This window comes from Lethenteron reissneri, chromosome 31, assembly GCF_015708825.2.
Source record: "Lethenteron reissneri isolate LAM-NWPU_2019-01 chromosome 31, ASM1570882v1, whole genome shotgun sequence".
In the NCBI taxonomy this organism is placed as follows: Eukaryota; Metazoa; Chordata; class Hyperoartia; order Petromyzontiformes; family Petromyzontidae; genus Lethenteron; species Lethenteron reissneri.
In genome coordinates this window covers 3,392,565-3,416,987 of record NC_083809.1, presented here as the reverse complement: position 1 = coordinate 3,416,987, position 24,423 = coordinate 3,392,565, and the positions used below count along the sequence as shown (strand labels likewise).

The 24,423-nt window shown below is 49.2% G+C and overlaps 1 protein-coding gene across 4 annotated transcripts in view; it reads right to left on the bottom strand.

Annotated features, from left to right (window-relative positions):
* Positions 1–1,715: 1,715 nt before the first annotated feature.
* LOC133349680 (partitioning defective 3 homolog) overlaps positions 1,716–24,423 on the bottom strand; it is a 101,448-nt gene continuing 78,740 nt past the window's right edge. For 2 of the 4 annotated variants that reach the window (XM_061563325.1, XM_061563326.1), the window contains 9 exons: positions 24,062–24,189; positions 22,765–22,809; positions 20,121–20,558; positions 17,092–17,314; positions 16,574–16,690; positions 14,448–14,903; positions 12,517–12,649; positions 9,452–9,585; positions 1,716–6,402 (listed from right to left, as the gene is read on the bottom strand). In XM_061563325.1, the coding sequence (XP_061419309.1) occupies positions 6,072–6,402; positions 9,452–9,585; positions 12,517–12,649; positions 14,448–14,903; positions 16,574–16,690; positions 17,092–17,314; positions 20,121–20,558; positions 22,765–22,809; positions 24,062–24,189 (2,005 nt within the window). In that variant the 3' untranslated portion in view covers positions 1,716–6,071. The remainder of the gene's footprint in view (positions 6,403–9,451; positions 9,586–12,516; positions 12,650–14,447; positions 14,904–16,573; positions 16,691–17,091; positions 17,315–20,120; positions 20,559–22,764; positions 22,810–24,061; positions 24,190–24,423) is intronic. The other 2 variants (XM_061563323.1, XM_061563324.1) reach the window with 1 other exon arrangement.

The window sequence follows — 24,423 nt, the reverse complement described above, 5'->3', positions numbered from 1 at the left end:
TTTTAGGTCACGCGTTGGGGTGTTAAGGCAGTGGTTCTTAACCTGGGGTGCACGCCACCCCCTTGGGATGCCAGATGCCCTTTCTGGGGGTGCGACACATGGCCAAAAAAAATTTCGAAGGTAAATCATCGAAACACAAATTAAGCACGGGCACTTAAGGACAACTATTTTGTTTCAAACCCTATGGATTTATTTATTAACATTATACATTTTAAAGATTTAGAACCAAAGGGGTGCAAGGCTGCAGTAAAAGTTAAGAACCACTGGTTTAAGGGAAACAACTTTTTTTGGCAAAACGATAGTTCCCCTTTGCAGTCGGCATTATTATTCACAAGCATGATTCTTGTTCATCACAAGGCGCACTACACGGCTTCTGCATTCCGTGTGCAATATCGACGTGTCATGTGAACCGGATGCACGTGAACGCAATGACTACTCATTTCTAGAGGACAGGAAGCGGTGGAACATGAGAACTGGATTGACCCTATCTCATTATTATTAGTACCTTGGTACAGAGATGTTTGTGGGTTTTTTTGAGTTCCGAGAATCAAACTCGCGTCGTAATCTACACTATGAGTAAAACAACAACCTGTGAATCGTCACCCAGTGTTTGTGACTCTCTCAAGAATTGATTGCTTTATTTCGGTGAATGGTAGCGCCTCTAGTGACTGGAGCGGTGAAGTAAACATTTTAACCTTCATACACCTGTGTGTACGACTCGAAAAGTACATATTCTTACACACGTGTCTTCCTTCGATGCACGTGCCAGGAGCTAAATAATCGATAGTAATCGATACATAATCACACCCATAATTCACACACTGTGGAAAACGTAACCTTGCGAGACACAGCTAAAGCAGACTATGAATCCAGGTGGCATGAGAGCTGGTAATTTCCATCATTAATATGAACACATTGACGGAAAGATTGAAGCCGAGACTAACGTTGTCGCTCCACAGTCACACTGGGTTTAAAATGTGAATCATTATCGCCATTGTCGTAGTAATTGCACCGTGAGTGTGGTAACGGCTGAGCAGCAATTAATAGCGATTAAGATTCACCCATATTCACGGTGCTGGATGTCAGCCCACCGCAGCTTGGACAACATTCGTTAAACGCAATTAACGGACAGCAATTAATTATCGGGGGGGGGAGGGAATGGCCCAATTAAGCTTCCCGTGTGTTGGAAACTGCACAAAAGGAAGCTCGCGACCTCATTCACTGCCGTGCTGTGGTTGGTGAGCACTGCCTTCGGTGACATCAGCGCTCGTGTTCCCAATTCCCCTGCGCATGCCACACGCCACGCACGGCACGTTTCCATGTTCCAACAATCGACACTGCGACGACGCGATTTACATTGCATCACTCTAAAGCTTTTGTGACTGCAGGGATTCATCTTCTTGGTTCTTTCGGTAAAGTCACGTAGAAGGGAGGTAATAAAATAATAAAAATAAAACATAATAAAATAATTCTCACGACGTTTCGGCCACAACGCAAGCAGCCGTCCTCAGGTGAAGACCAGGTCTGTCGGGGAGACAGATGAAGACCAGGTCTGTCGGGGAGACAGGTGAAGACCAGGTCCGTCTCCCCGACAGACCTGGTCTTCACCTGAGGACGGCTGCTTGCGTTGTGGCCGAAACGTCGTGAGAATTATTTTATTGTTTTATTTTTATTATGTTATTACCTTCCTTCTACGTGACTTTACCGAAAGAACCAAGAAGATGAATCCCATCACTCGTTATCATCAACTTTCCTACAATGTACGAAACACACAAATTGTGAAACTCAAGGAATTTGATTGCGTTTGTAATGTTGGAACTTCTTCCACGCCGTACGTAGTCAACTCTTCGGGAGAGAGTCCGCTCCACCGATTGGCATTTACGAAGTAGGGGAACGTGCAAATTCGTTCCGTGTTGTTTCTTTTTTTACGGTGCATCACACCTTTTGCTGAGAGACGCTGTGGACGAACGGACAAATGTGCCGCCACGCTCACGAACGCGCCACGAATGTTAAGAGGGGGGAGCAGAGAACGAGACGAGAAGAGACCAGCCGCGCAGAAGCCCTCCCTCCCCCGTGTCGTAATCGAATACGCATTTGTCTTTCACCTCACGGGCCGGCTGGTAAACCCACGTCCCAAGTATTTAAGTTCGACAGAAGCAAACTGTGGATTTGACCGAGAGCAGGAGCTGAAAGAAATCGACGCGGTGTTTTCGTGACACGCAAATTTTTGTTGTTGTTGGGATTCGTTCGGCAAAAAAATTGTGGCCACATCGTTTGTATATTGTTTCTCGATTTTTTTTCTCTCCCCGTCTCTCGTTCGCTCCTCGAGCCCAAGTTTTGACAGTGGCATCCAGCTTACTACAAATTTGTAGAACGTTTGCAAGATGCGCACGACTACACGCAACATTTTCAGGCTCGCCGTTGCGTTGCTTGACATTCTTTGCCCACCAACCAAAGAACGGTTTACGAAGCCCTACAAGTACCCGAATACGTATTCTTTGGGTCTTCCGGTAAAGTCACGTAGATAGGTTCAAATAAAATAACAAAAAACTGCGACGTTTCGATCGCAACACAAGCGGTCGGCATCAGGAACGCGCCACGAATGATGATGAAACGTCGTAGTTTTTTGTTATTTTTTTGTTATTTTCTTTGAACGAATCTACGTGACTTTACCGAAAGACCCAAAAGAATAAGATTTCCTGCAGTCACGAAAGCTTTAAGTCAAGATTTACCCAAATACTTGTTAATAACGTTCCAGTTTCAACGAATCGACTCCAACCGCTGCAGAAGTCGTCGCCGCTACCAAAGATCTCGATCAAAAGTCGCGACCCCAACTCGCCCTTCGATCAGTGCGATGATTTGCTCATCCTCCTGTGGCTGCTACCCCTCTAGGCTGCCCCCCCACCCCCACAGGCATCTGTGCTGTCAGCTGCCCCTGTTGAGTTCAAGTTCAGGCCTCACGACAGTGCGCTGCGCTGCCCTCTCCCCTGCCTGTTGGACTGCATCACCGCTCGGCGGTGATTAAATGACATGCGGGCAGCGTCCTTGAGGTGCGGGCCACATTGAGAAGGCGAAACTATTGGACATGTTGACGATTAGCACGGTGTTGGCTACGTACGGTGTGAGAGAGAAATTGGTCATGTATACACACACACACAACGTAATATGATGCCCTTTTTGGAGATTTGTGGGTTAAGGGAAACGTTACAGAGTGGTGGTAAACAGAGCAGGGTATGGAAACATGTAATGGGAAATCCAGTCTCGGATAGCATAACTCTCACCCTATGGCTTTTCCAGTCGGAGCAATTCACCGCATCCACTCCAGAGGAGAACCGCTTTCTCCCTAGGAAATTTCCACTCGTCCGACGTGTTCACATCCTCGTCAAACCCGAAATGCGCAACGGGTTACACGGAACACAACATTAAACGCTTATCATTGGCCCGGCAAGACAACATTCCTTTTAAACTGTTGCAGTTCCACTTTTTCTCTTCCCATTTTCTTTAAAGAGATAAAAAAAAACGTAAAGCTGGTTGTGTTTACACCATCTTAGGTAAAAAAAAAAGGGGCCAGGGGTTTTAAGCGACAGACACGCAATCTAAAAATATGCAGAGACTTCAAAGTATACGCTGCCACGAAGTCTGTTTCTAATCCACAGGTGCCCGTCCACAGTTGCTGAAATCGGAGTTTAACGCACGTGTGCTTTCATAGATGGAGGATTTAAATTTCGGGAGAACAAGGGCAGTTTGTGATAAATTAAAATTCCAGAGACTGTGTGCTAAGGTTAAATCGGCATTGTGGTTTTCCTTTGAGAGGTTGAAAAGTCATTACCTGTCCTGGACAGAACGAGTGGGACGATGAATCGATGCATGGACAGATCCTTCAACTAATGATTTCGATTAGTCACATCACCCTCTGCAGCCACTCGAGGCCGCTACTATTCACGGCAATGTAACAAAAAAATTAACCCGTAAAAACAAAGTTTTTCACTGTAAATCCTTTATATGCGTGGCGGCTAGAGTCCTCTCGTCCTCTGGCTTGAGTTGGCTGCCACCTATGGGTCAGATGATTGTTTGCCAGTATTAAGCAATTGGTAATTAAATATTTAATTAGTTTTCCCTAAACAGTGTAAAATTTTGGAATTTTTTTTCACGAACATTAATTGTCACGCACAACGAGTCTGTGCAAAATGTCAGCTCGATTGGATCACGGGAAGTGGGTTAAAAAACGACTGAAAGATTTGCACGGTCGTAAGCGCGCAAGCAAGCAAGTGAACTTAATATAAAGGATTTAAAAACATATTGAATCAAATGCAGACTCTTGACTGCAACATTTCAAGTGAATTACTGGGCATGTTGAATGTTTACACCACCCATGATATATTTGCACGCATGAGCAGCTATCCACTCGAATACTGAATTATCATAAATTCAGTTTAGGGTAGTCAAATGATAAAAACCGCATGCCTCTGAAAATTTAAGCCGTGCCAGAAACATCCATTCGGATTGATCCCAATGGACCGTCATTGTGAAGTTAACATACTTCGAGATCAAGCGTTATTAATTTATTGAGAACACGAGGCATCTGTTACACTTTAACATCTGTGTTTTACAGACGTTTAAATTTAAAACATTACCGGAACGTACGTGATCACCCGTTAAGGGAGATTACATTTCCTACCTTCGGAACGAATAAGGAATGGGGACAGGTAGTGGACCATGGAATTTGAATTTAGAAGTCTTTAAGGTGCTTTTATAAGACGCCACCGGTGGGAGACTAAGACAGGAGAACTACCACGGGCCACACAAACGATGCCTTGGGATGGTGACGTGGCCAACCGCGCACGCATCAAAATTCACGATGACACGGGTTCTCCGAAATGTATCGAAAGTGTTGACAAGCACTTAGACGCACGTAACAAATCATCCCACCACCGGCGGTTCCATGAATTCAGGGGTCTCCACGAATTCATTTCGGAAAATATTAGTAGTTTTTGTTCGATCTTCGTTTTTGCCGTCTTATCGGCACAGCTTCCAATTTTGTTCTGATTGTTTTCAGACTGCAGAGTGTTGCTCACTTTATTCGTATGAATTTAAGGTAAAGGAGCAGCCCTAAAATGCTGGTGGAATGGCCTCCTTTTGGAGCTCTCTCTCTCGAGGATCCTTTGGCCTACTCTTCTAATGCAGGGCAGATGGCTTGGAAGAGGTTGGACTTCCCAAAGCGTACCCCACCACAAGGAACAATCCCGGTCGACGGCGGTGTACCCGTACAACGAGAGGGACGTTTTTTTAATTATTATAAAACTTGCAAACTGAACTGGTGACCTCTGCAATGCAGAATCAGAATGTGTATTTATACTAGAGGAATCCGAAGAGCTATAAAGCTCTGTTTCACAGATGTCCACTCATGCAAGTCTGATGTACAAACCATTACTCCACCGCAGCACCTCCAAATCTAGTTCAAAATCCAGCAGTCGGTTTTCACATGCACAATTCGATGCATGTATCGTGAGCATGAGAAAATATTTTTTTATTATTATTGCTGAATTATTAAATGTTGGAAAGGCTCAGAAAAACTAGACACGTTACTTTTTTATTAAAGCAATCAATGATTGGTTGATCGAACCCATATGATCACAAAAACACAGTTGCGATTGGCTAAAACGTTCCTGCGTGAGGCCTTCACAGTCCTTCGTTTCTCAACAAGTGGCTCAGGGGCACAGAACACCTTGAGAACATGTCCCACTTGCTCTACACCATTACCAATTACAATCCACAGTTTAACACCACGAAATGCAGTGTTTTACAGAATACATAAAAATGGCCCTGCAAATGCACAATATATATAAAACACATTAGCCGTCTTGCCACTAGAAAACGTGGGGGGAGAATTTAAATAAAATAGCATCCAACTATAAGAGGCCACGCTGTCGCCTGCCACTCCTACTCCAGTGTAATCCGCGTGCTTGTTTACGCATCTCCCACGACCGCCAGCGTCCGTCGCTTCACGTTTGTCCGCAGCGCACCCGGCTAGCTCGCGCCACAATGCAACGCACGAAGCGCGCCCCGTGGCTTCAGACGCGGTTCGGACGGGCGGCGGCCGGGCCCGCGAGTCTCTGCATCTCGGCCGCGTAGTCCGGCGCGTCGGTCGGCGTGCCGACGCCGCCGCCGCCAAACGTGGGCGGCACGTCCCTGCGCAGGGGGCTGTGCGCCCGCCGCCCGGGGCAAGGGAACTCGAACACCGCCGCCCCCCCCTCCTCCTCCTCCAGGCTGTGGCACGAGCTGGGGTGGGCCGGCCGCCCAGTGTGGCCGTTCCACGCCGACGCGTCGTCCGCGCCCCGGGAGGCCCAACCCGCGCTGCCGGGAGGCCCCGATTGGCTCCGCGGAGGAGACTTCTTCGCGAGCCTGAAGCGTGGAGGTGGTGGGGGGGGGGGGGAGAAGAAAAGTGTCGGGAGAGGGGAGGAAAAGTTGGCGACGGCATCGGCGGCAAAATGGATCCTGGCTCTCAACCTTGACGGGAGGGGTAGCGGAGGAAGGGTTGTGGGTGGCGTGTCTGCGATCGTGGCATGTGTCACTGTGTGCGGCAGACACCCACATTTCATGGGACTGCGAGTTGGCAACCTGCAGGAAGCAGGTTGCTGACCTAAACTGGACATACCGGTTTGTTTTGCGAGTGCTCTTCCCTCGTACGTGCACACGCGAAAGAAGGAATTGGTCAAAATGTGATAAACGTGACCCTCTTGAAGACGAGTATTGAGGTTATCTTGGTAAGACAAGAATACGCGTTTGTCTTCAGAATAATTTTATTCACAATACGGAAGCCAGGGGGGCAGTCAGATTAAAATACCTCTGCAATATTTGCAAAGTGGCCTTTAGCACTGGATCGGTCGTCACATTTTTGGGCAACTCTTTCATAAAATATTTGCCAGCTTTCAGGAGGGTAAGTCCCAAATAGCAACACAACTTTGAATACTCCGGACTTGTACACAATGGACCATACCTACAAGAGTCATCGTGCACCCTTCCCATTACGCACGGATGAACAGAGCATAACCGATTTCACCTATCAAGTTGAAGAGCGTTAAAAGATACATGCCTTTAATAATAATATACCGTATTATCACGTCGGCGGCTGGATTGCCGCTCCAGCGCTAATTTTCCAATACGCTTTCTCCAAGGAAAACAAAAACCCTTCCCCGGGTTCCTTTATTTTTTTTTATTGTATATCATTTTTTTTTTTTACTTCAGTTCACCATTGCTAACCCGATGATTAGTGTCCGAAAATTTGTCTAATGACGCCCGGGGGAGCTTCAGCAAGCAGGATGCAAAACCAGGAGGGGCAATTCGGAGTTTTTCCACACGCGGGCGGCTTCCAAGCTGCCGAGCAGCAGCAGGAGACCTCACGGGATGCCGGGCGAGGTGGTTTTTGTTTTTTTACTTTTACCCCCATAATTTATTATATTTAACTAAAGAAATCGGCAAAAATGTACGCGACAGCTGCAAGCGGCAAAGCAAACAAGGGCGCTGGTCCCTCGCCATGCGTTTAGATAATTTAGATGATTTGGCTGCTGTTATAAATTTCGACATGATGATAGGCCACTTCGTTGAGCTATCATTTGTGGCCAGGTCGCTTTTGAAAAAGAAAACAGCCCAGTGGACCTTACCTGGTGAAGTATATAGGTAAGGTATATATTTTTTCTTAGCTTTCCAATACTTTGCACTCCTATTGTGTTTTTGAACTATTTGTTGCTATAACTTTCAGACCTGCCCCCACTGGACATCTGTGAAAAAGAGCTTAATATCTCATCGGATCCCTCCAGTATAGATAAATATTCCAATTCATTCCCCCCACGGCACGTTTCATTGCGTCAGCGACGCCATCAACCATGGTCGCGTGTTTTCACAGCGTACCATAATCGCCGTCGGGTGAATTATCGCCGTCGACCCAAGAGATTACACACAGATTCTCCGACGTTCATAAGCACCACAGCTCAACGTGGTGGCCACCATCTGCACGTCTTGATCATGCGCGGTGTAACAATAGCCATTTTTTTTTTACCCAGGAATGTACTACTTTGTTACGATGTGTTTTTTCAGCAGTGTCCCACGTCGATGGAGCGGCCAATTCGTAATTAAGTATTTTTATACGTGGAAGGAAAACACAGCACTTGGAGAAAACCCTAACCCATACAAATGAATAAAACTCAAACTCTCAGAAGCAGGTGATGACCTAATTGCTGTACTGACATCTATGGGCCACTTTGTGGCACGGATATTTACATTTGATCAAGTAGAAATGGTTTATGGCCAAAAAAGAAGGGGTATGGAGCAGTTACTTAATATTTCGTAAATAAATAGAAAACTAAAGGCTCATTTTAAGTAAGACAAAAAAGCTGGCTACTTTGGCAAGTTAGGAAAAATCATGGATGCGCATGGATCATGTGATACTTTCCATCATGATTTTGTCTTTTTAAATATTTAATATCTGGTATGGACAGCAACAGGCAAACTACATTTGCATAATATAAAAAATGCATTCGCCTATTCCTATTTTCTCTGGTTTCTATTTTTAAGTTTTAGGCAAATCTTTAATCAGTTTGCCCGGTTCCAATAGGATAAGTTTCTAATAGCAACACAACCTCATGCTGCAGTTACATTCATATTGAATTATCTTTCAGAGAGTTACCATAGCACCTCCCCCCACCCCTTTCACCCCTGCCCCCCCCCCCCACCGTTATAGATGGACAGAACTAATGCGCACAAATGCTTTCAACCTGAGGTAATGGTTTAAAAATACGAGAATATGACGCAGATGTCAAAAGTCTCCGGGGCAGCCGAGCCGTAAGTACATTCCCGCCGCTCGTTGCAGATGTTGATAGTTCGAATCCAGCGGCTGCCGAACCGGTGACTGCTGTCGAAGCAGTCACCGAAGAGTTGCGTGCCGTCCGCTTCGCAAGTGGACGTTGGCGAACCCTCCAGCGTCATTCGCGAGAGGAGGCCATTGTGTGCCGGCGTGGTGGTCCAAACAATAAATAAATAAAGCCGCAAACTATTCGACTGGAATCTACGGAGTAATCGTCGCCTCAGTTTAACACATCGTAGGCTTTCACCGTTATTCACAATAAAGTTGTTTTTGTGGGTTAGATCGCTTAAATAACTATAAATGTGTCGTTAACCCGCCACCACCCGTCAACGGGCAATTGGTAAGGTTTGGGATGTGAACAAAACGTGCCAATTAGTTGCTACTTCAGCACACCGGTGTGTCTGAGAGTATACCCACAATATTTATAATTCGAGTTCACGTTTACTGGCGATCACAACCAGCTTCATCAGGCGATTTGCCAGAATTGTGAAGAAATCTTCCCTGTTTCTGGTCACCTCCCCCACCCCCTATGGCGAAAACTTGGCAGCGATAAGACTCTGCGAGAGGACAAACAAAGCCGCGACTCCTCACCGCGGCATGGAGTTGTACCGCCGCCGCGTGGGCGAGAGCAGCCCCTCGCGCTCCTCCTGCCGCCTGCGCTGCTGCTGCTGCATCTCGACGGACACCGAGTGGCGGCCGCTCCAGTGCTCCGTGGGCCCCGGAACCTGGGTGGGCACACACGCGGACATCGGCCACGCGTCCTCACGGCAGAGGTCGCAAACGGGTTTTGATTCCTTACCCGTACCCGTACCCGGCCGCACCAGGGTCGCAAACGGGTACCCGTACCCTACCCGATACCCGGCTACCCGTACCCGGCCGGGTATCGGGTAGGGTACGGGTATCGGGTACCCGGTTGCGACCTCTACCTCACGGGTCGCAGGGTGGGGTGGAAACTAGGAGGGGTCGGTACCGACGGGACAGAAACACGTGCCCGGCGTTAACGCTACCACGGGGATGGGGGAACCCTTCCCTTACGGAGGGTCGAATAAAAATGTCAGATGTCCTAGGAGGGGGACACACATGAACACAGTGGTTGATACACGGGTTAAGGGCCCAGACCAAATATTTAACTTGTTGGTACTACCTGAGATGACCAAACTTGAGTTTCACCAACAAAAGTGAACGATACAATGACCCTATTTAATAAGTTTGTTATCATGCAAACCACTCTTATTAGCCATACACAAAAACTGGTAACACTAAATACTTGCCACCACTATTAGTACAGAATTCAGCTCTGCGATATGAACCAAGTTTGCTATGAACGCGGCAAACTCGAGTTAAATGCCCTACCATAGCTTCGAACATTTGCAGCGAGTGACATCGGAATACTCCTGACCCCTGCACGCTATGGAATGACGCAGCATGGGAAGACCTTCATCCAGCAGTGGATTGACAAAGGGCTGTGAATTATGACCCTATATAATAATAATAAAACATCAACGGCCCTCGTAGTAAACGCCCCGAGCATCAGAAAGTTAAAACGAAGGATGTAGATTGCAAAAAAAGTGGGGTTTTTTTCCTCTTGAAATGATTAAAAAACGAGAGTGGGAGCGAAGGGGGGTAAAGGGGTATGAGGAGGCGATGGCAGACGGCGGCGAGAGGGCAGCCGCGTGAACTCCTCGCTGAGAAAGGGGAGTCTCTGTCAAATCGCAAAACTGCAACGGGTCCCAGGGGGCACGCACAGCAACTGAGCTTGGGAAGCAGAGGCAGCCACCCTCGTGATTTATACAAAAACCACAAGGCAGGTGGGGCGAACGGCTCGGAAGTCAGAGCCCTGGGCTCACGCCACTCAGATCCTGGGTTTGGAATCCAGGTTTCGGCCTCCTGTGATTTAACCAGATTCTCAAGTGTAGACCAGTTGATGATCACGGGCCTCTCACCGACTTCTGCACATAATATGACTGAACACCAGCTAGGATAATTAAACAAAATATCGGTTTTACAGTCACGCGATGAATGTTACTCTCCGTCGCAGGCCGGGTGGCAAAGTGTTGTGCCCGACTGTGTGGACTAGAAGTCACGTGGAGGGATCTCCGAGGTAGCTCTGCAATATCAACTTCCGCGGGCCATTCTCTGTCACGTTGCGCTGCGCGAGTTCTTCAGGACACCGACAGCACCATCGGGATAACACCGAGGGGCAATAGATGCTAATGAGAAACTAATTAAAAGAATGCCATGACCTGGACCCAGCGAGCATCCCCCCAGACAAAAGAACACAGAGAAGGGCCAGAATCCGCTTTTTTTAGTCGCTAAACTGAAACTCAAGTCGGTGCGCAAAGTGCTTGCACGTGCTCCTAAAATATCAACTCCGGGGTAAAAAAAAAAAAAAAGTGTTTTACCAGGTTCCCTCTGCACTGCACTTTGCCGGCTTTTAACAAAAACCAGAGCTGCCAAAGAGCCAGCCTTCACTTCGCAAAATTGCCTCTCGACACGAAGCACTCCTTCGTAGGTGTATTTATACTTAATTACGTTGCTTTTTCTTTTTTAGATCTCATCCATGCACTGGATTTTAATTAGAGACCCTCGCTGTGCAAGTAAAGGGGGTCCCCCCCCCCCCTCCCGGATAATCTGCCTGGCAGGTCTGTGGGGGGTGCAGCAAGGGCCATGCCTGGTTGGCCGTGCTAATTGAGTTAATCGTGCCAATCTACTACGCAGCTCAAGTGGGGGGGGGGGGGGGCAGTGTGTGTGTGTGCTGTGTAGCGCTGTGTAGGACTTGTAGGGCTGTGCATGACTATAGGACTGTGTAGGGCTGTATAGGGCTGTATAGGGCTGTATAGGGCTGTGTAGGGCTGTGTAGGGCTGTGTAGGGCTATATAGGGCTGTATAGGACTGTGTAGCGTGCGCACACAGCAACACCGCACTTCCCTGCTTTGATTTTCCTCGGAGATACGGACGGGTGTCACCACCAACCGCGTATGAACATCAACAGGCCGATATGCACGTCCTTCACGAACTGATCGTTTAAAGACATGAGCCACTGTGCACTTGTGGCCATGCCACCCAAACTGTGGACCAAGACGTAAACCACTCTGGTCTGCACCCCTTCAACGGAGGAGGAAAAGCTAAATTACACAAACCCTCTCCTGAAGCCCCTCGTGGCTCACAGACCTCGACATTGGTTGGCACTTAGCTCCTGAACATAATATTGCCATATACGAGAATACCTTGGATTGCGAGTAACTTGGTCTGCGAGTGTTTTGCAAGACGAGCAAACTATTTAAATAAATATTAATTTGATAAACGAGCGAGGCCTTGCAATACGAGTAGTACGTGTATACGCTTTGTCTGCCGAGCGTCACGTGATCACAAATGATATACGAGTGCTTTGGATTGCAAACACGTTTCCGGAACTATTTATGCTCGCAATCTAAGGTTTTACTGTACGAGAATATAACTTTAATCCAGGATGGATCATGGCAGATGATGAAGGATGATGAATAATTCAGTGGTGGCCATCCTGGTGGTGCCATCCTGGTGGTGCAATGCAGGAACCTACGAGCAGGCTGTGTAAAGGCAGAACCTCTTTTCGCACCACACGTAGCCAGCCGTGCCAAATCGGAGGTGCGGGCGGGGGGGAACTGTGTGGGATTTACCGGTCCGGTCATCCCGTCGGCCGAGCCGACGTCCGTCGTCCGTGCCTCGTCGGCGCGCAGCTTCTGGAACTCGTGCCGCAGCTGAGCGACGCGCTCCTCGCTGCTCGAGGGGGGACGAGAGCCGCCGCTACCGCTGGTGGTGGTTGGCGGGGGAGGCGAGAGAGGGGCACGCTGACATTTCTGTGTAGCGAACTACGACGCGTGCCATTTCTAAAACATTATCGCGCGTAGAGTCACATTGTACTTAATTACGTACGGGTTTTCCTTGCTTCATGCGATTTCACATATGTACCCAAAATTCGCTACAACATGCGGTTTCAATTTACTCAGAAGTGGTTACGCGGTCGGCACGAAGCGAGGGAAACCCGTATTTTGTATTTACATTGAGAATGTATGCATTGATAAATCATACGGCCCTTTAGCAGTCCACCCTGTCAGTCAAGGAGGTTGTTTGACCATACCTCACCTTGTCAGTCAGTGCGGGTTAGTGAAGCGGGTGCGCACCCAGGACCAGTTCAGATTTCACTCACCACTGACACATTTTTTTAATCCCCCGCCACTGAAAATCAGTTCCTCGAAAGCTCTTTTGATGCCGGCAGAACGCGGCGCACGCATGCATGAAACAACCCGACGGCACGTTCAGGGAGAGGAGCGAACGTCACCGACCGAAACGTGGCAGAAGAAGAAAAACAACAACAACACACTGCCGCCCACTCGTTCCCCGCTTGAAACAAAAACCGGTTTCAAAAGCGGCAATCGAGTGCCCGTATTTGTTGTCGTTGCGAAGCGAGCCGGTGTTTTTCAAGGGCCGGTTCGCGTGCACCCGCCCGCCCGCCCGCCCGCCCGCCCGCAAGTCGCCATTGTTGCAGGCCACCCCCGCCGCCACCCGCGCCTGCACGAAATACAGGAAGCCAATCCTGCCCTGTTTGTTTATTCAATGCACGTGTCCTTTCACCTTCGCTTATAAATTGTCCGCTAAAAATTTACAACTTGTTGCTGGAACTCCGCGGAGGTCTTCCAAGAGTTTAAAAAGAAACGTGTCTCTGGAACGTCTCTCTCTTAGAAAATCTCAACAAAAAAATTCCTGCGGAGCCAAGCGTAACAAAAACCCGTGCGACTTGCGGTCAAGACGAGCCCGGCGCTTGCCAACGATAAGAGTCACAAAGCGAAGAGGGAAATGAGCAATCAGAGCCACCCCAGTGACAGACGAGCACCGGGCACTCCTCGTTTCCCGGCATCCACGCCGAGCCAGTGGTAGAAATGAGCACACCCTCTTCAGGTGCCTATGGCACAGACGCATCCTAATCAAAGGATAACTGCCAATGGCATCCTCTGCAAAAGTTGGACAGCCTCACTGGGCGATTGCTCATTCTACTAAACCATCAGAAATCCTTATAAAGATGTCAAATATGATGATGATGTTGTGGTGGTGTCCGAGTCAACCACAATCTGCTGCCAAAATGAGCTTTCCATAAAGTGCAATAGAACGTATAAAACACTCGTTGAAACAGTTCAGCCAGACGCATGCAATAATAATAATAATAATGATGAGTCGTGACAGGGAGGGTAGTAGTGACAACATAATGAAGAGGTAATGAATGAATAGGTAAGGAAGAGGTGATGACCGGTGGACGAGACCAATGACTGAGAGGCAGCCAAACGAAGGAAGAAACGAAAGCCAATAAAGGAACTAATGAAGAAACAAATGAAGGAAGAAGCCCAAGATTACATCCAGTGTGGAGATGCATCAATAAAATCAGCTCGTTCGTGGGTGCTCAGCAGATTACTACTTCGCAAGGCCGTTAGAGATGGTGACGGCCTCTTGGATGCCTTCATCCAGCAGTGTATTCATCACAGCTGCTGACGAAGACGACGACGACGATGACGCGCGACTGGCAACAAACTAAAACTTCCGCATCGTCCAAACCTACCCGGCAGATCGCGGCGCCGACAACCTCCGCGTCTTGTCCACCTTCGCGTACAGCGCGTCGATGTCCGCGTCCGCCACGACACCCAGGGCATTCTGGGTAGCGGCGACCGGGGCGGCGGTGGCAGCCGGGGCCGAGGAGGCGGCGCGTTCAGCCGCCGTCGCCCCGCGGTCCTCCGCCACCAGGAAGTGCGACACTCTGGCGTACGCGGGGTCCAGGTCGTCGTCCTCCACCTCCAGCAGTGCCGCGGCGCCGCCGCCGGCGGGAAGGGATGGCAGCGGCTCGGATGCGATGGAGGCGGTGGCGGCATTGCCGCGGGACTCGGGTGGGGAAGACGGACGGTGGCGGGACTCGGGGCCGCGGCGGCTTGCCGCGCCGAGGCTGTCGCGCTCGCGCTGCAGCTTGAGCTCGCGGTCGCGCGCCTGCTGCTCGCGCAGCTCGCGATGCTTCGCCTGGATCCTGCGCCCGACGGACGGACGGTGCGCGCACCATGCGTGACGGGGTTGAAGGATTGCGCACAGATGGGAGCCACGATCCGAATTATGCACAAAGACGTTGGGATTGCAACGATTCCCGTACCCCTCCGCACTCCCCGCCCACTTACTCCCCCCCCCCCAAAGGCATATCCTGCCCCCACCCCATTACCCATCAAATGTCCCTAAAAATTCTATGAACTCTCACGATTTGGGGTCATAATTTTGTTCAGCAATCAACTCCCTGTGGTGAATGTAGCAAGCCACGAGTAACAACATTTTTTTTTTTAAACAAGCATAAACATCTAAACTTGCCAAACAGACACGCACCTGCCGGGCGAGGAGGTCGTCTTTGCCAGGAGTCAGGACAGCAAGAAGGTTGCTAAAAAATAGGACCTTTCTTATTTTTTTATACTAAGATAGTGGCAAAAACGGTCCCATTTTGTAGCTGCTCACCCCAAGCTATAAATGCTCTGATAGTGCATTGTCTTTGGCGTTATCTGGTCTGACACTGGTGAGACGAGACCCTAAAGAAGGCTGTCTCCAGTGTAGGCAAATCAGTTTTGAAAAAATGCATACAGTATATTATCAGAGCATGTTTGTTTGCATGTTCACCACAAGCACTGTGTGTGGGTTAATGCGAACATGATTCCTTGCAAAACATTTATATTTGTTTTTTTCAATATCTTAACACCTCGATTTAAAGCTTTCGTGACTGCAGCGATTCATCTTCTTGGTTCTTTCGGTAAAATCACGTAGAAGGGAAATAATAAAATAATAAAGAATATTTGTCTTTTTATTATTTATTATTAAGGAGGAATGGAGGAACCAATAAGATATTAACACCTCTTATTACCAGAAAGGGTAAAATCATAAGAAGGTTGCTGATATGCTATAGGGACGCAGACAGGAAGGGAGCAAAGGGCAGTTTGATCTTTGACCTTGGCTTCAGAATGAGAGGGGGCCGCATCTGGAATTTTACTCTGGGTCTCATTAACAGTTTTGGCAGGCCAGACAGGCCATCTGTGATCCAAGAAGCGTTCTTCTCCTCTCAATACGCGTGTGTTTTCTCCGGGCACTCTGGTTTCCTCCCACATGAAACACAAAGGCTTACCTGGACGTAATCCTAGCTAGCGCACGGTCACATAAAACGCTCTCCCCCCCCACCTCCCCCCAGGAGAGTTCCCCACCGTTTCCTCGCTGCTTAAAAGGCACAGGGCCACACGCCCGGTCACCAAAGGCCTTGGGGACTCGGGAGTCATTTAATCCTGGCAGCTACGATGCTCTCGGCTTCCCAGAGGAAGCGCAGACGGAGAGCAGTGGAAAGGATGGAGATGCAAAGAGAGGGAGCATCAAGGATGGAGAGAGAGAGTGAAGGAGGAAGGAGGAGGAAGGAGGAGGAGGAGGGATGGAGGAAGGGATGGAGAGAGGAATTGGAGGGATGGAGAGAGTGAGACGAAGTCGGGGGGTAGAGACAGAGTGAGAGGAAGTGGGAAAGAGTAGGTAGGATGGAGAGGGTGGGACAGGGAGGAAGAATGGGATGGAAAGGGAGACAGATTGAGAGGGAAAGATGGTTAGGGAGAGTAAAGGGAATCAGAGAGATCGCGAGGAAGTGAGAGAGTGTGCGAGCGAACATGCGAGTGACGTGAGTCCCACCTCTCCTGCTCCCTCCTCATTATGTTGATCTCCTCGTCGGTGAGGATGCTGTCATCTCTCCTCGATCCCTTCCTCTCCACCTTCACCGCTTTCTCTTCTTTTTTGCTCTTCCCAAACCTGCGATACACATCAAGCACAGATGTAACTTGCACAACGCGCGATTCAAACGACACAAAGAAGTGTATGCATATGCATGGCATTCTGTAACGATTTCCAAACTGTGTTTGTCTTCGTAAGTTTTTTATTAGTGGCACGGAAGCCGACGTGTGGGTGTCTGGGCAAACAAAAAAAAGTTTGCGTATTTTTAAATCGTTCATTTTGTTCTCGGTTGAGTTTACACATTATGGGCAACCCTTGGACAGTCGGGACGGACAGAGCGCACGTAGAAAAACGATAAACAGTACACGGCACGATGCTAAAAATGGGACAAGAAAAATAATCAACCCGGGGGAATCCAACGGTGACCTCCGAATCTCTGTGGGGTGGGTGAATCGTGACACGGCTGTCATGTACTCTACCTGAACATAACTCCCAGTCCCTTCATAATGCCCTCTTTCTTCTCCTTGTCCCTGTCCTTGCCGCGCTCCCTCTCCTTCTCCGGCTTGCTCTTCTTCTCCTTTCCTGCCGTGCCGCGGCCGTTGTGCCGTCCCCGGGGGGATCCCGGTTGCGAGAGCGACTGGAGGCGGTTGGTGAGGGCCTTCGGCGGGCGCCAGCGAGGGCTGTCCACCGTCTCCTCCTCCACTGCACGGCGCGACGCAGAGAGGCGGGAGCCGCTGTTATCAGTCTCACAGCAGAGCCCGTCAGCGTCAGGCGGTGACGGCTCTCGGGAAATTCCACCAACAGCAAAGAGAATAATAAACATGACTCCTTGTAAAAAAAGGTGTCAGTTTTGTTGCCAGATAAAAGGGTAAAAAAAACAATTATCATATTTTGCTACTGGCAAAAGAAGTTCCAATGGTGTAAATGCTTACCCCGAGCTCTCATACTCTGATGGTGCATTGTCTTTGAGTTGTGCGCCTTTTGGCGTCATCTGGTCCAACACCACGTGAGACTAGGCTCTAAGAAAAGCTGTCTCGGGTGTGGACCAATCAATTTCAAGGACAGTGCATACATTATCAGAGTTGTGTTTTTTGTTTGCATTCCGACCGCAGGTATTGTGGTCAATGCAAACATGACTCCTTGTAAAAAAGAGGTGTCAGTTTTGTTGCCAGATAAAAGGGTAAAAAAAAACATTTATCATATTTTGCTACTGGCAAAGGAGGTTACAATGGTGGAATAATTAGACCTCGGGCAGCGGTGATTGGGGCTCGCGGTTATCGGTCTGAATTGGGACGAGGGGGTTTCATCTCGGTAAGGTGTGTCTGGGTCGTCTATCGTGATCTTATTTTACTTTACTAAGTTTTTGTTTATATATCCGAACCCAAAAACTGATGAGCAATTCATATTCTTCATGCACGCCTGTTTTGGTGCGTACCGCGCACACACTGTAAGCCACGCGGCTCCGCATCTGCCGCAGCAGCATCATCCAGACTTTGTTTGCTGCTGTTTGAGGCCACATTCTTAGCAGTAATCCCTGCAGTTTTGGATAAACATATACTGTACATCTTTTTTCAAGTGCTACCCTTTTATAAATCCACTGCAGAATGAAATTTTTCACCATGCCGTGGCGGTCATCGGGGTTGTTTGACCATATTTCTCCATGCGAAGAAGAGCTTTATAGTTCATCGGATTCCTCCAGCATAAATACATATTCTGATTCTGAGTTCAGACATCACTCCCCGATGGCGTTAGCCGTGGACAAGAATAGGTCACCAGGTCCAGCGAGCAGTGCGCTAACCACCACAAGCGGGCTCTATTAACGCGACCAAATCTAGCAGCGTCTCTCTCCCGGTAAAAAAACTAACACTATCCACTGACACATTACAGAAACTGTTATCAAAGCTTTTGCTAATTACCATCACAAAGCAATCAGACGAATGTCAACCGAAGCCAAAAACAACGTTCGAAGAACTCCAAACATTTGACGTTCAAAGAACTCAAAACATTCGTGTTCAGAGATGACAATCTAAACAGGCATCGCACGCGTCCGAACCAATTTTGCGCAAACCGAATTCGCAACATGACCCGGGTGGGGATAATTTTTTTTTTATCCACTCCTGCCCGCGACCCAAATCAAATCCTTAGCGTTCATATGCTTTCACAGCTGCGTCTAAACAGGCAGGAAGTTTAAAATGTTAACGTGAAACAGAAGGCCCTGGGGGAACCGGCCCACTTGAAGCGCGGGGGCCCCCGCCGTCATGAGCTGTTTACACTGCATCCCCCCCCCCCCAAGCCACCGTGATCACAAGGCAACACTCTTCCTGCACACAGCAGCAAGTCAAGTCTTCCTTTGGATTCATGTTATTTTGTTGTTGTTGTTGTTGTCGTTGTTTAAATATCACCGCTAACGACGAACTCTCTCCCCCCCCACCCGCCCCCCCCTTGACACGACACGTTCAGTCAAAAAACTACAAAACGGAGCGCGGGGCAAATGCGGACACGTCGCAGCATCGTAGAGGTCAAGGGGGGAGACAAAACAACCACTGCTGAGGAACAACAAGAGTGCCGAGCAGAGCCACCTGCACCTGGAAACCAAGAAGACCAAAATGAAGCGGTTTACTAGACTCCCTCAGCCCGGATGTTGACTACCTCGCCTGTATACAGGAGGTCGTGGGGATCGATCCCTACCCTGATGCCTCTCTCTCCCCGTGGTCACGTGGATTTTTCTCCGGGTCCTCCGGTTTTTCCCTCCACATTTCAAATAAACACTAGTATTTGGCTGCTATAAATTTCCACACGATAAGCCACTTCGTCGCGCTATCATTTGTGGCCAGGTCACTTCTGAAAAAGAGCGAAACAGCTCAGCGGCGGCCTTACCTGGTCAAATAAAACATTGTTTCGTTTCGTTTTCAGTGTGAAAAACGTGTGGAGATACGCACTTTGTCCTCCAGACAGTCACAATTGAATCATTTTCGGCGTCTGGAACACTCAGAAAGTCTCTCTCAAGACTGGCGGCCCAAGGCCACCACTCCAAGCTCATTTTATTTACGGTATACTTGTTGCAAGGGTTAGTTGGCAAGTTGAACATTGTGAGCCGTTATTTTTTGTATTTATCAGTTTGTAAGTTTGTGTTTTGCCATGTTGGCTAATTATTTGAGCCACTCAAAGAATTACAAACTAACACGTTAATTAGTTTGGTAATTAACCTGTTAGTTAAAAAAAATCTAAGTGTATTAGTTATCTTTGTTTTTCATATGTTCATTCATAAGGCCATTACATTAATTTGCTTAGTATTCTAAGCTTTGGAGCGAGTTTAATTAACTTGTTAGTTTATTCGTAGGTTAATTAGTTGTCTCGTCAAAAATTTGCTGATCAGCTTGTTAATTAGTTCGCTTGCTAGCCTGTATGTTCACTCAGCAAGCCGTGAAGCCTTTTTATTTCTTAGTTTACGAGGAAAGTTAGCGCGCGCGGCGAATTCTTTCTGTCCGTTTGCCGATGCGACACTTACACGTGTCGGGGTCGCTGACCTCTCCCTCCCCGCGCCCGTGCCGGCTGGAGCCGGCGCTGCGCGACTCGGTGACCCACGACTCTGCGTCGCTGGCGCCCGTCCCCGCACCACCGCCGCCGCCGCCGCCGCCGCCGCCCTCCTCGTACGACTTGTCGATGGCGGCCCGGAAGCTGGCGTTGCAAGCTCGCCCGCGGCCAAGGCCGGATCGTGGGCGTCCCGGCGAGAAGACGCCGTGGCCGCCCATGTCGTCACCACCGTCGACTCCGTCGTAGTCGTCATCGTCGTCGTCGTCGTCGTAGTAGAAGTCGCCGTCGTGATGGCGCTCGCCGCCGCCGCCATCGTTGGCTCCCGACGCCGCGGCCACCGCGGCCTGAAGGCTCTCGAGCGAGCTGGACATGACCAGGCCGAGCGAAGGGCCTACACTCCTCGTGTTCCAGCCTGAAGGAGTAACGATACACGAGTGACTTAATTTTTTTTGTTACGTTTTTGATTGGCGACTTTTTTTATTTTCCTAACGTCTTTCATTCCAATTGCGCTATCGGCACCATGTGGTGAAACGACTCGTCCTCTCGGAACTCTCATGGCGCATTAGCCCGGCTTGTGGAAGGAGCTTTCACAGAACTACTTCTGAGACCCATTCAGGTGACAGCCTAATTCCCAGTTCGGAATAGTTTCATTACTGGGAATTAACCAAATTAAGTGAAATACCATATTTAATAGGGTCTTTACTTGCAGTGATTGATGACTGGATTTGCAACAATCACCTTACTACACTTGAGAACCTGGTCTGATTTTGAGTGTCTGCTGGGATTCAGTGCTCAATCCCGAGTTACCCAGCCACTTCTTTTGATAACAAACGATTCACTTATCTTGAATAATCCGCATAGCAATCAGTTCAGTGTTGATTTCAACTTATTGGCAGTGATCGTCAACAACGTAAAATGTGTGCTATAATCGGCGCCGTGTTTTTTTTTTTGCGTGGAACTCCTTGGGTCCAAAGCAAAGCGGTGCGTTGTTATCGGAGAACAGCGTCTCCCTTCCAACAACCACGAGATTGCTGCTGCCAAACGTTAACCTCTCAAAAGAGTTACTTCAAAAATCGCAAGAAATTACGCAACCGTTGCTCTCGCAGCTGGGCCGAAACAAATGAGATTAGAAAAACTAATTTGATGATGGGTATTTATGAGCGCGGTTACTGGCGATGGGCATGAGATCATCAACTTGCCAACTCCGGCAAAACCATTATGTGTCCCCCCCCCCTCCCCCCCCGAGCAAGCCACGCACCCCCCTTAAACAACTTAACTCACGCCACACGCATGCGGAAATCAGTTACAACCATATATTTGTTTATTTAAATTAATATAAAAATCTCCCAAATATTTAATCGGTGCTGATTATGAGCCAACCCCGAGAACCATTCCTACCCGGGGCAATCAAGGTGTTGCACTCAACAAATAACGGATGTTTATTCTGGTGGCCGTCTCTCTCTCTGGTGGCTGACGTTTGCTTGGTGAACGTTAAAACTCAGCTCCGCTGGAGCCTGGGGCATTCAACGAAAAAAAAAACCCTCTTCTAAAAACCTTAAATGCACACACATGGACAGCAGCGGGATCTAATAAGTGGCAGACACCCACCCGTCACCACACGACTGTCTTGGCCGCTGGCCTACACCGGTACCACCTGGGGTGGCAGGTGCAACCCTCGATTTTATTCGAGAATTTTAGGTCGAGATCACAAATTATTATGATAGCAAGATCCTTGTGGTAGCTTTGTGAGATAACGAAATACCCATTGTTTTTAAACGGAACCATATTATATTATTTATAGACCATTCAGGAATGTAAAAAACATTTAATATGAAACGTCTACATATAATGAATGAGGTGTCTTTTAAACCAAAAAAAATAACCAAAAAAAAAGATGTTTCGATCCTGATGACGATTGCTTACGTTGCGATCGAAACGTCGTAGTTTTTTTGTTGTAAACTTTTTTTGTTCTATGTGACTTTACCGAAAGACCCAAATAAGATACATTTCTGTTTTCTGGCCATGGTGGATTCTGCCCATTGTCGACGCTGCTCATGGCGGATATTGGTCGCATTTGCCACCCCAGGTGGTACCACAAAACCCACCATTGGCTCACGGCCTACGAGGGGGGCAAGGGGGAGGGGGCAGGGGGCACGTGACCTCTCGTCCCTCTTCCCCGCAGGCCACGAGCGCCGCTAGGGGGTCCCCCCTCTCGTTTAGCCATCGTTTCATTTCAAGGCCTCGTTTGATTGCGGGAGCGAGCGAGGGCAGAGGCCACGCGAGCCGGGGGAATAAAAGAACCCCTCTGGGCTCGGAGACACAGAAGGCGAGACGGCACTGGTGGTGACAAAGTGCTCCCCCCCACCCCGCCCCACCACCAAGCCCTTACCCCCCCCACACGCGCTTTGAAGCAAGAGACAGCGGCCAAATAAAATGACAACTCCGGGCGGGCCAAATTAACGGTCGCCGATGCCGGCTGGTTTAAAGGCCGCTTGACCTTCACGAGGGTCGCCTGGCGACGCCGAGCCAGCGCGTGGCCGGCTTGGGAATCATCGCCGCGCGGCGGGGCTCTTGAAGCGCGAGCGTGGAGCGAGGTTTGCGCGCTCGCACCGCTTTACCTGCCCTCTGCTGCGACGAGCGGCCGCGGTCGTTTTCGTCGGCGACTGCGAAAAGAAACGGGGTGCGGTTTTTGACAACGTGCTCAGCTCCGTGTTCTATTATTCACGGAACATGTGTATATATGTACACACGTGTGTGTGAGTGTGTGTGTAGATATGTATGTTTCGTGCTTGCATTCATCCTCGGAGAGAGCGGATCAACCTTTAGTTTGCGAATTGACTTTGAACACAAGCGACCACTGCGCTTTTAGCAGAAACTGAGATTGATTTGTTGTTGTTGTTGGTTCTGTGTGATAGCGATCGATCCGACGAAGGCCAGCATGGCAAATGAGAGAGTGGTGTGGCCAGCACTGCACCAAACCTGCCTTTGTCTCTCCCGTGCTGCTGTGAACTGCACCATCGCATGAAATGCTCACTTTCAGGCCAATTCAAGCGAGCGAATCCCCCATCTAGTATGGATGCCAATCTCCCCTGATGTTATGCATCATGGCAATACGGGGCTACACACATATAAAGACAAATTTACCCCCCATATAGCCTTGAACAGTCTGTTGGGGCAAGTGCTGTGAGGGAGCACCCATTGAGGCTGCATTGGGACACAAGGGGGATGGGGTGACTAGCACCATGCCTGGCCGTATAGGTCGCCCCAGTGCTGATGGTGACACAATGATGGTTACTCTCTTCAGGCTGAGTCGACCTCGGGGAGGCCCAGCCCCAATTCAAATATTCATCGCTGTCATTGGTCGTAACTGAGAATCGAACTCGGTTCGCCGGGTTCGTAACGCAGTGCGCCAACTGCTGAACTACCTCTCTCCATAATGACACACACTTACAAAGACAAAGGTCCCCCAGCTAACCCACACGGACTGTCGGGGCAAGTGGCGTTCGCGAGCAGCAGCACCTATGAGGGGCAGCACCACGCCCAGCCACCTTTGTCTCCTTAGTGGTGACGTTTTTACACACCGCACCACGTACTCATTTGAGGTTAAGTCGACCTAGGAGAGGCCCAGGACCGGTTCAGATAATCGTCACTGATGTTGGCCGTGAGCGGGAATCGAACTCGGGTCGCCGGGTGCCTAGCGCAGCGCGCTAACCACTACACTACCGCTCCCCACGTGCACACGCACACACCTACACACGCACACACGCACACACGTACACACACACACACACCTACACACGTACACACGTACACACACACACACCTACACACGTACACACACCTACACACGTACACACACACACACGTACACACGTACACACACACCTACACACGTACACACACACGTGCACTCACTGATGTCCATGCTGCGCGACTTCCTGTGCCTGATGCCGTCAGCGGGGCCGTCGTCCCCGAGGCCTCTCCCGTGCCCCTGGACGCTCGACCACCCAGGCTCATCCTCAGAATCGTGGCACCAGCCCACGCTGCGGGCACATCGTCACCATCGTCATCCTCAACGAGTGATTCGCCAACCCTGCCTCCAATATTCTGGATTGCGAACAGGCACCACTGCACTTGGGTAACTCTCATGATGGTGGTGGTGATGATGATGATGGCCATGATGGTCACGATGACCATGACAATGATGATGGCATTGAATGATGATGATGATACTAAGATAATTATGACAATGAAGAGATGACGGACTACAGGGAAGG